Source organism: Haliaeetus leucocephalus, unplaced genomic scaffold (genome assembly GCF_000737465.1).
Source record: "Haliaeetus leucocephalus isolate CR32 unplaced genomic scaffold, Haliaeetus_leucocephalus-4.0 Scaffold848, whole genome shotgun sequence".
NCBI lineage: Eukaryota > Metazoa > Chordata > Aves > Accipitriformes > Accipitridae > Haliaeetus > Haliaeetus leucocephalus.
Window position 1 is genome coordinate 17,576,597 of NW_010973284.1, and position 12,173 is coordinate 17,588,769.

At 39.2% G+C, this 12,173-nt stretch overlaps 1 protein-coding gene across 1 annotated transcript; it reads left to right on the forward strand.

The window, feature by feature from the left end:
- Positions 1-33: 33 nt before the first annotated feature.
- On the forward strand, positions 34-9,221 carry RWDD3 (RWD domain containing 3). The gene is made up of 4 exons (XM_010582670.1): positions 34-120; positions 5,936-6,420; positions 7,138-7,253; positions 7,352-9,221. Exons 1-4 carry the CDS (start codon positions 36-38, stop codon positions 7,503-7,505), a joined length of 840 nt encoding a protein of 279 aa, XP_010580972.1. The 5' UTR covers positions 34-35; the 3' UTR covers positions 7,506-9,221.
- Positions 9,222-12,173: the final 2,952 nt, after the last annotated feature.

The following is a 12,173-nucleotide window of genomic DNA, read 5'->3' on the forward strand; positions in this document are numbered from 1 at the left end:
CGCCGCCGCCCCGGCCCGCGCCCGCAGCCGCGGCCATGTTGGAGCCGGCGCTGGAGGAGCTCTCGGCTCTCGCCGCCATCTACTGCGAGCCGGACGCCTGCGAGGTGCTGGCGGTCTCAGGTGAAGGCGGCCGCGCTCCTCTGCCGAGAGCCGCGGGTCGCTCCGCTCGGCGGGGTCTCGCCGCGCTGCCCGAGCGAGACCCGGCGCGGCGGCGCCGCCTCAGACGGGGCTCTTCCCGCTGCTCCGCACCGGCAGCGCGGCCGTGCCCCGGGCGCGCTACCCCCGGCCCGGCCCCGAGAGGAGGCGCTCCGGGGCCGCTCACGGTGGGGCTCTGCCACCGGTGGGGCAGTCACCGGCTTAATCGCTTGCTATTATCGGCAGCGCTAAAGATGGGTGCCTTCTCGCCTGTCGCTGGCCTGCCGCGTGTCTTTGCTGCTGGCCTCAGCAGGGGACAAACTGTAGCGGGTCTTACTCGTTTATAATTAGCGACGTTCTTAATTACAGCTGTTTGTAGTGCGTGCAGAAACTTGCAGTAGGCAAAGGGCAGCAGTGGGAATGGGCTGGCTGCGATTTAGGTAAATAAGCAGTTGCGTCTCATACGTGTAACAAGACCAGGTATTTATCCTGTAATATTTAACAGGGGTGCAGCTGTTGCTATGCATGAGAAGCCTTGGGTCATCTCTGTCTTCTGGGTGTACAGTAATAATCTGGTCCTTGTGATGTGCCGAATGGTCTCCAGCTTCAGCAATATGTGTATGGCTGTAGGTTTTACAGGGTACCAAGACTAGTCTTTCATGTTTGCTGCGAGTGGGAAGGTGAGATTTGTAGTGCATGCTCCCATCAGCTGCTGGATGCTGTAGGCTAGGAACGCAGTAAGTGTAGACATCTTTACTCCATGTTTTCTGCACCAGCCATGGTGGCTGCTGCTAAGAACATAATTTTTAAGAGATGACCTTTATCAGTCTGTGCCGTCACAGTGCTGTGAAGACGCTCCTTCAGCAAGGGAGAATAAATCTCAGTAGTTCCAGTGTACAACAGCAGTTACTATAACGCTTAAAGAAAGCATCAGGTGGGATATGCAAGTGTTGCATGTCTCTTCAGATCCAGAGCATAAGTAAATTTTGCTTAGTGCCTACCACAGATGTGACAACTCTCCTATCTATTTGTTGGAAATAGATATATGCACACACAAACACACAGAATATGCATATATTCTGTATCACTTACTGTTCCCTGGTGTCCTGGGAGCTATTGCAGCGTGCTGCCCAGCTCCCCAGTGGAGTGACAGACAGCAAGCAGCTTCCTGCTGTTTGGACTGCAGTAAAGTCCTGGAGAATGCTATTAAAAATGATCTAGTGGCCTGCCATCAGATTTTGTCTGCCTATGTATTCAGCCCAAAATAACTGGGATTGATGAGGAAACGCTTTTAACTGTGAGGGTGACCGAGCACTGGAACAGGTTGCCCAGAGAGGTGGTGGAGTCTCCGTCCTTGGAGATATTAAAAAGTCGTCTGGACATTGCCCTGGGCAGCCTGCTGTAGGTGACCCTGCTTGAGCAGGGAGGTTGGACAAGATGATCTCCAGAGGTCCCTGCCAACCTCAACTATTCTGTGATTCTGTGAAAACAACTTTGTGCTGCTTTGGTGTGAAATTACACGTGGCTGCTCTAGAATGACTCGATTTAGCTAAAAAGTTACTAAGAAATTAATTGAATAAACCTCAAATTTTTATTTGAAAATAGTTGTTGAAATAGATTTGCACAGAACAGCAGGTGGTTATTTGAAAAGAGGACTTTGTGTGTAGACAGCCTCAGAGGGATGAAGACATTAGTGTCTGCGTGGAGCACAGTTAACTGTGGTAATCTAAAAGCAGAATTGTTTTGTGTCTAGATCTGCATGACACACCTTTTGCTCCAGTGTAGGCAGGTAATTCTGCCATTTTATTTTTTTGATTGGTATGTAGAGTTGTATTTTTAAAATACTATTGATGAAGTGTTTCAACTGAGTTTTATTTTCTTAAAGTCAAAAAGTTCAGGAATGTTATTTCAGGCATAGTTTGAAAATACAGGATCCAGGCTTAACAGATGTTTATTTAAAAAAATGTGAGCGTATCTGAACATTGCATATGCATGTCTGTTCCTCCAAATCTGTTAGAGAATTATTCGCACATCCTTCTGTGCTTCACATACAGAAAAATGATTTTGTGTTTATAAGTTACCAGGATGTAAAAGGCTTAAAAAGCTTTTGGAACATAAAGTGAAGCACCACAAGAGCACAATGGGAACAGGCTGTTATATTTATATTGATGTTATGTGACCTTGCAGGGCCTTTAGCCAGGCTATGTTCATGATATGTTAGGATCATGCATATCTGCTTGATTTCCATCGTTTTCTGCTAGAATTGAAAAGATTATTTACAACAATGATTACTGGTAGTTTTCTTACTTTGGGAATTTACTTCTCTTTTATGTTGGAGCTACAGAATCCCTTAGTTTGTATACAATTAACTTTTGCTGTATTCATTAGCTTACATTTGCTTTATCTCTTCAAACCATATAAATTATCGTTGACAAATGGTGCACAGAAGTAACTTCCAGTAAGACTGTTATGTTATGCTATCTCTAATACATTAAGAGTGATTTGCGTGTAGATCCACAGGATCAAAAAGGAGGCCATTGGGGATTTATGGTTTTGAGGAATGTAAGAAAGTGCTTTTGCAGGTATCTTGGTATGCTAAAAACTTTGGCTTTCTGGAATTTAACAATGAAGTATTCAGAATGTAAAATATGTTTTTATCAAAACCAATGTGTTGATGAATTTAAATAAACTAATTACAGCATATCTTTTTTACCTTACATATCTATTTATAAAGGTTAGCGTTACAGATAGAAATCCATAATTTACTTGTTAATCTGTTCTCTTCTGGTTTGCTCACCAAGCATGCTATAAAAATATATTTATATATTCTAAGCTTGTACATTAGTAGGTGCCATTTTCTGAATTTAAAAATAGACTGCATGTGTTGCATAAAGTGCCTTTGGGCAGGAGAGGAGGGGGATATCTGGTTGACGTGGAACATAAGAAAAAATCTGAAGTATGCTAGAGCTAAATATACTGATAAGCATGCAGCTATGGGGGAAAATGAGTTAACATGTATTGAGTTTAGTCTCATTAGCACATTAAATGCCAGCAGAACGGTCATACCCAACCTTTTATTTCAGAAATAATCACCATTTCGCTATGAAGACAACTCAGACCTTGTAGTGTGTGCAAACAAAGGAAATATTTCTTTAGAGCATTGTTATACAGGGCAATGGTGGTTTGCTCTTTGTTCTGCCAGCCGTCTGCAGCGCTGGTGCAGAAAATGGATGCTGGAATGTTTAAATAAACTTTAGACACTGTAGCCCCACAAATGTTTTGAACCAATTCTTCTTTTTAGAAGTAAGTCTGAAGCAGATGTAAATGAGCACAGCTGGGCTTTTTACGATGGCTCAGGGTGAGACACCTTGGGATGCGAGGCTGCACCGCTTCCTTCGGATTAGTTCATCATCACAGGGATAGGTGTGAGATTGTTGCAGGCTTAAGAATATGATCACTGCAGCAGGAGGCCCTTGCCGAAGGGACAAAGTTGGCCTGTCTGTTTATGCTGCAGTTACTTCTGAGTTGGTGAGATCTGTTATGACAAGCTAGTGAAAAAAAACTAGGAGGATTATCAGAAAGGTAAGATGTTTTTCTGTTGCTGTAATTAAGCTGGCAACAGAGTAGCATTCTTCAACTCATTTGTAAGCTGTGCATTTTTAAATTTCTTGACAACATAGTTTAAAATAAAGTGATTCACGGGCAGGAGTATATTAACTTTAATAGGCTTCAGCCAAATGCAGCTTGCTTGCAGCTGGCCGCGTACCTGGTGGGGCTGCCCTGTGTAAGAGGCAGCTGGAGGGAGACGGGTTGGCAGGCACTGTCTGCGTGCAGTGCAATGCTCAGGTGTGTGCGGAAGCCCTCCATGGCGGCCAAGAGGATGCTGGCGGCCCCAGGAGGTGCAGTGCAGGCCTTTCTTCTTGTGTGTGTGGTTGTGTACCGAGCCTAGCGTAATGGCAGAGGAGCTATTGTTGCTGGTGCCCAGTAAGAAACGTTTGTCAGGGCAGCAGAAGACAGAGATTGGAACAGGGAGGCTTGAGCGAGGGCCGTGTGCTGCCAGATGGGCGCTGTGGAGACTGGAGTCTCTTCCAAGGCTGGTGCATTTCTGAGGAATAAAATTGCCTTAAAAATAGTCTTGAACCTTTCATAGTGTCTTAGACGACTGGAGACCAACTTATGTTGGCAGGGAATGAAGCTATGATATGTAGTGTCTGTAGGTATGAGCATGGTTGGGTGTAATTTAATTTAATTCACTGGATTTGACTATTTAGGTAGTGATGGTTTGTAGATGTTTGGAGACTTCTTTATAGTAATGCTAGAGTTTTATTACTGGGTCTGGGAGGTTTGCCTGTTCTATTTTGTGACTGTTCTGAGCTAGAGAGTTCTTCGTATGACCCAGGAAGGAGGTTTGGAAACAAGCCCTTGCTTGGCTAAGCTCTCTAAAGTGCTTCTGTCTGTCCAGGTCACTTTTAGGTTCTTTCACTTACTTAGTAGGGTTCAAATATAAAATCATAGAAAGCACTGAGGTTGGTTAGCAGCATCAGAAATACTAATCAAAGATAATTCAACTGACTGTCATGTAAAGGAAGATAAGATAAGGCAGGGGGAGAAGAAGGCAAGTCACTTCAAAAGAGCTCCTCTGAAACTCAGCTCTGTTCTAATCTGCCTTTTAAATCTGGCTTCTGCCCTCATAGTATGAATCAACCTGACATTTTAGCAATTTTTTAAAGAAAAGGTGTGAAGTGTTTAGAACATGTCAAAGGGGTGAAGCAGAGACCATCTAAGAAGATCATCTTTTATCTGATACCCTCTTTCTTCATGGAGCAAAAGTAGGTTAGGTCTTTGTCCTCGCTTTTCACTTTATGAAGTTTTGTATTGTTTTTCTGTGAAACATGTTTTAGTCAGAAAGGTTTTATTGCAGGAATTACTGTACATAACTTTCATATTCAGTGTCTTTGATTATGTCATTTGTCAGGAAGATGTGGTCTTCTGCCCCTCCTGCTGCATACTGTATCTATCCTTTTCACTCTGAAAATAATTCAGTTCTAAAGTAGACCAACAACAAGTTTTGAGTAGATACGCAGATATATACAGATACATTTATATAAGTATATGCACATATATATATATATGTATGTAGCACCTAGGGGCAGATGTACAACAGAGATGTTTTCATTATGTCAATCCAACTGTTGTAAATGTAGAGAAGTTGGCAGAAAAGAATTAAGCATATTTTCTCTGAAAGTTGTAGGGGACAAAGAATCTGACTTTTTTCTTTCCATGTCTCTCTTTAGTGTGGAACTACTTTTGAATGGTTGTCTTAAAAAATACTCAGTACAAATCTATTTGCCTCATGCTGGTATTGATGTTAGAAGTCTTACAGATTTCTCTAGGAGCAAAGTTAGGGCAGTGCTGAGTCCATCCAGAAAAGTCTCTATTTTCAGTTGTACTTGCTGCTGTTGAGCTGTAGAACCTGACTTACCTGTTTTTAAGAGAGACAGTTCTTTTTTACTGGCTTGTCTAGACTCTGAAAGAGCCAAAAGGTGTGAATACTTTTTAGAATGTGTTAATAACTTTCCTTCTAGTATGATATGGAAGTGTTTCATTTCAAGAGTCCCTGCAAGTATAGCTTGAGCCATTGGTTGCAACCCCCCCACTCTGCAAAACCCCCACACCCCTTATTTTATATAGAATGGCAGTCATTTGAGTTGAATTGTTAAAGAAAATAACATGACTTAATAATATATATGTATTTCAACTTCAAACAAACTATTAATGTTTATTTTTTGATACTTTCCAGAGACTCATGGAATCACATTTAGAATTCAAATCAGTGTGAAGGAACTGCTGGATACAGATGTACTTTTAAAGCTGTTATTTCATTTACCAGTCAATTATCCATCAACTCTACCAGATATTTCTGTTAACTCAGACCAGCTTACAAGGGCCCAGTGTATGGACGTGAAAGATAAATTACTTGAACAAGCAAAGAAGCATCTTCCTGAACCCATGGTACATGATCTGATTCTTTGGATACAGCAGCATCTTAAATATGTTATTAAGCAATCAGCAACAGTTTGCAAGGAAAAAACTGCTTTGTCAAAAAGAACAAGTACAGAGGATGGTATCTGGATGCTCTTCTTGCATTTAGATCACATGAGAGCAAAGGCAAAGTACGTCAAAACTGTGGAAAAATGGGCTTCAGATCTAAGGCTGACTGGAAGACTGATGTTCATGGGCAAGATAATACTGATTCTTCTTCAGGGTGACAGGAGCAACATTAAGGTGCAGAAACAATGAATGTTGACTAGTTCTATCGATTTACCACTGAAACCTATGTGTCTGAATATTTTGTGTGTGTTTTTCTAAGATTAACAATTTTGGAAGCAGATTGATCATTAGGAGGGTAGGAAGGCCCAACAACTTTATTCTGTATTTAAGAAAAATAAGGTATTCTGTGAGAAAGAAACCAGTGATACCTGTAGACCTGTGGCCTGTATTGCTTTGCTTCCCACTGTAATTATACCCTTGCATTTCCTGTGTTTCATGACTGTAATATGCCTAGGTTCAGTCTCCTGTATTTCCCAAATGCCCCAGAAAACAGAAAATTTGTGATGAGAAATTAGTAACAGACATATTTCTAGCTCATTACTGTCTCTTTACTTGACTTAGGCAACATGGTGCTCCTAGTGCACACCCGGGTTTTGAACTTCTTGTCTGTACTTATGAACTTCCCAGTACATTAGGCAGGTTTTTGTGGTGATATTGGAGGAGAATGTTTAGGCTTTTCAAACTCATGTTGTCTAGATCACTTAAGACTGCGCTTAACTTCAAGCTGATGAATAGAAACAGTCGTGCACTTTCTGGGATGGGATGGGCACTTTCAAAGTTAGATTGCTATGTTCTGAAAGAAATCTCTGTGTTTCATATGGATTTTTGCATTTTACTAAACTTCAAAGATACTAGGTGACATTTAATATTTTGTTCTTTTTTGTCATTCAGGAGTACTTAATTCTTCAGAAAACTTCTAAGGTAGATGTGGACTCAAGCGGAAAGAAATGCAAAGAGAAAATGATTAGTGTACTGTGTGAGACAAAAGTACAGTCACAGCATAAAAGGTATAATTTAGTACTGTTGTGGATAGAAAAGTAACAGAATCGATAATTACATTCTGACAAATCTAGGCATATTCATGAGTTTCCTTTTTACAATGTAGGTTTCAGACGTTTGAAGTCAAAGAATATTCAACACTGGATGAGCTACAAAAGGAATTTGAAACTGCAGGACTTACAACTCTTTTCTCTGAGTTTGTGCCTCCTCTCTTAAAATTAAAAGAAAACACTGGACCCTTTGACCAAAGCAGTAGTTGACTGCAGATGCTGATGGAAGATGAAAGGACGGATTTGGCAAACAACATTAAAGCTTTTCTACAAAAAATCCCAGAAGTAGCCATCCTCTTGCAAGAAGGAGAAGGCAATTCATACATTAAGAATTGATAATTTTTTGACATTTATGTATCGATAACTTTTTCCAAGGAATGCAGAGTTAATTGCGATAATTGCATGGCAAGCATGAGAGATTGGGAAGACATCATGTTAAAATAATAGTCTTCTAGTTAGACTCTGTTTTGCAATGCCTGTTTTTCAGTGTTTTGGTTTTTACCTCTCATGGTAGTGTTTTTTCATAATGGCCTGCTAGAAAGCATGATTAATTTTGTGTTGAAAGCTTATATGAAGGTATTTCTCTAAAAAGCATAGCAAACAGAATTGAATGTTTGAGTGCAGCATATACTTAATATCCCTTAGGTGTTCATCTTCTAACTTTTTCTTCTCCATTTATTTGACTATAAATGCTAGACTGTTGATTTAAAGAAAAAGCTCATGTCACTTGGCGCCTGAAAAAACTTAGAAGTGTCTTTTTGAATGTTAGTTTTTATTCTAAAATGTATAAAAACACCCAAGTGGAGAATTTAAATGGATTAAAAAGCTAAGGTAAAGCCATTCGTAATATTTTCTTTGATAGTTTACAGATTCCTTTTTGCACTTTATCCGGTTTTCCTGACTGTGCATCTTTAAATATCTTGATTCAATTAAACTGCCAGAGCAGTATATATACAGACTTCAGTCCTCTGTCTCTCAAGACTTCTGTCAAGTCTTCTGTCATTTGAGAAGCTGGTAAGTTATAACTCCCTATTAAAAATTCCTGACTTTTAGCATTTTTTTTTTGATTGGTCAGTGGCCTTGGCCAGCCTATAAATTTTTTTTATCACTAGTCTGTGTTTTACTTCAGTATAATGTTACAAATTATATACATAATTTTTACAAATTCAGTTGTGCAAGTTCTGTTTGCCTAGGGAGAATTGGATACTTATTTCTTATAATTATTAATGTCCTTTGGTTTCTATTTTACCTGATACCATTCTCTAGCAAGACTGGATAAATTGTCCAGTAGTAAAAATATTGAATTAATGAGTTTCTCAGTAACTAGCAATGCCATTTCAATTGGTTTTAGTATGTAGCTAAACATGGGCTTTACTGCTCTCTAAAACTCACTCCCAGAAGCCAAATGTATTAGGTATTCTTTGTTAACCAAATACATTTGATCAACTCAGTGTAAATTAATTTATCTCCTTTGTACTGGAGGAAGGCTGGTACAATTTGGTTAGTTCCCATAGTGTGGTTTGGCAAATGATTATGTAAGACATTTTGATTTCCAGGTTCATACTCAGACCATGAGATCATACCTCTTTCTTTATGTATAATAGAAAAGCAACTAAAGCAAACTACTAAGATTTTTAGGTTTTACTATTTGAGATATCAAATGCATAACCGGTTGTAGGCTGAGTGTTTTTTAAGTTTTTAAGGAGTTTGGTAATTTTCGTAATATGGAGTGTCTCAAATACATATGTTGCATGTTATTTTATGCACCAAGGCTTATTTAATAAGACAGTAGCAAAAGCTCTTCTTAATGAGTCTTTCATGTGTAGCACATACAGTACTTCAGGCACAGTAGAAAACAGTGGGTTAAACAGGTTTTGCAAATCAGTTCTATATTATTTTGAAATGGCTTCCTGAGAGAAGGGAAATATAACTTTCTGTCATTTTAAGTATGTGGAGATGAATTTTTACTTTTATAAAGAAGAATAAAACACAAGTACCTTTAAAATATTAAAATAACATGTATTTTAAATTACAGTTTTCAGAATTCAGCTATTCTCAGTTAAAATACCTATGTTGAAAAAATGTGTGTCAGTGGAGTATAAAGTCTTGAAAAGATGCAGAGGCTCTCTCCTTATACTATGCGATAGATCTGACAAGTATCAAAACCAAGAAAAGTCCTATGCAAGTACAGTGTAAGAAAACATAATCAGTATCTCTCTGCATATTTAAATGCTGTAAGGTTTTGCCAGAAGGATTTTATGTCCTCAGCCACATCTTTACTTTAAAATGCTCTACTTTCCAGAAAAGAGGATTGTAAGGTACTTCAGCACAACCTATATCACAATCGTGGCCATTAAAATCTGTCTGGGGCCTTATTCAACGTGCATATAAATCAGTTGTATATGCTTTCTGTTGATTTTGGGAATTGGGTTGAATAGTGTACCTAATCATGTGATCTCAAATTGCATGTGACTGCAAAAATAATTGAAGCATACAGTTGTTGTGGTCATCTTTCTTGCAAGATAGATGCAGGCTCTCCAACTTCTTCCACACTACTATAAAAGCTACTGTAATTAGCTGCATAAGAAAAGCCATTTTGTAGGGTCAGTGGTTGCCAGTTGCACTTGGATATAAATTCATGTATTTTCTTGAATATTATTGCCTGGTGCCTTCTTGATTAACTATTCGGTCAGAGCTAGCATTCTGCAACAGCCAATTTGGAAAACATAAAAACAGTTAAAGAGCAAATGACAGGTGAGTAAGTTGTAGCTCACTTCTGATCTGTGCTCATCTTGTTGCCAAATGAAGTTGTAAGAAGCTAGGTGATTTCTGTATTTCAGGAGTTGTAGAAAGCAGTTTATACAATGGATTTTTATCATAGTTGAATTTGCTACTAACTTACATTGGACAAATCAACAAGGTCAGTGTAGGAAAGACTGTAGTTTTTTTGCTTGGTTTGATGTGCTTCAGGAGAATTACAAATCTGATCAGCTTGATATTGTTCAGACAGCAGAGAACATGAAAACTGATGTCAGTCTGATTCTGTCAAAACAAATGCTTTTGCGTACCCATCAATCAGTCACTTATTTTGAAAGATAGAAGGATATCTTGTGTTCAGACAAGTAAACAATATTTTTAAAGGTTGTTCTTTTGGAAGGATGTTGCAGCTGTCTGCTAACTGATGGTTTGTTTGCATTTATTGTAAAAAGAGATGGGCAAGCCCGTGAGCCCCTGGGGCACAAAAGTCATTGAAATCCGTACTGTGGTGCATGTTCTGCCCTGCAAGGGAACTGAAGCAGGGAAACAAAGTCAAAACTCCTGAGAATCGTTAAAGAATGCATATCAGTGTCTAAAAAGTTAGTGAAGTGCATATAGCTATCAGAATCAGACAATTCAGTTGCAAGGAAAAAGAAATCCACAAATTAAAAATGGCTTAACAAATAAGAAGCTAGCTTTCTTGTGGATATTGTATTATAAATAGTTTTTTGAACAGCGTGGTTAGTAAAGCCTCATTTCCTGTGGGCTTTCTTGTTTCTAAACAATTGCAGATGTGAAGCCTTTCTTGCAGAAGAGACATTCATGGTGGTGCTCTCCCAGGTGGGTTCCCCAGTGCCTGATACTGATTGTGCTCTCTGCATAAATCACTGAATTATCAGTAGCATTTTTCTTCTCTGCTGTTTTCATCAAAGTTGTAGGAACTTCGTTTCTTTCAGGCTGTTAACCTCTCATTTTAATTGAAATCAGTTGAATTCAAAAGGTCTAGAAGAATTTTGTAGTATAAATATGCATGCTTCTGTATGGACAGCACAGTCCCATAACTGTAGTTTCCTTTGAAGATTGGGCTAAAATGAAAGTTGTTGCCATAGGACTGACTACTTGAAGAACCAAGGTTTTAGGACAAAACTGAGGTTTGATTGGTCTTTTTGAATCCCTTGGCTTATTAAGTGTAAAGAAAACAAAAAATGGGTTAAGAGAGAAAGAAAGATACATAGAAACAGGAACAAACCCCCAAACCCAACATCAGCCCTATTTGCACAGTTGTTTTTGCATGAATACATCACATCCAGAGCGTCCATTCTCATCCTGAAGAGATGTGCTCAATCTGCACAAGGGTTGCTAAACCGCAGTTGAATGAATGTCTCGGGTGGGCATCTGCCAGTCTCTAGAAGAGATGGCACTGGCTGTGTTGATCAGGTTTGTTGGTGAACGGCATGCGTTCACTTTTTCTGCTTCTTTCATATGATTCATGAGTGTTATATGTCTGCATTTTCTGTGGTATGAGAAGAAGAATGGTCTGGTCATCTGAGGTCATCTTTCTCATTATCCTTTGTGCGGCAAGTGTAAACTGAAGTAAGCAAAAGGGCAACATGAGATCCAGATAATTTTTGCTATTACATGTAACATCAGGTCTTTCTACATATGTATGCTACTACTACTGCAGAGTGGTGATGTCTGTGGAAACAAGGACGTTGGAGTGTTAACAGATTAAGTTACTGAATTCTGCAAGAAATCAATCTTTCTACAGTTTTGGTTTTTTTAGAATTGTTACTGACTGCCATTGTGACCAAGGTCCGTAGATAAAAACCTGGCTTGGCAGAGGAAGGCACAGGAATAAAACTCCCTTCTTTTCTGTATTAATCTTTCAAGGCATTATCTATAGCATAAACATGTACTATTTGTATTTAAGAATTTTTATTATTGTCTCTTGGAAAGTAACCTTTATGAGCAGCACATACTGTGAAGTAGCCTACCGTTCCGGAGAAGAACATGACTTCAGTGGAAGTAATGCGAAGTTTCAGAGGAGGGAAATACTTTTAATGGTGACATCATCAGTATTGGGAATTCACCAGCTTTTATTACTTGCTCAATCTCATTAAA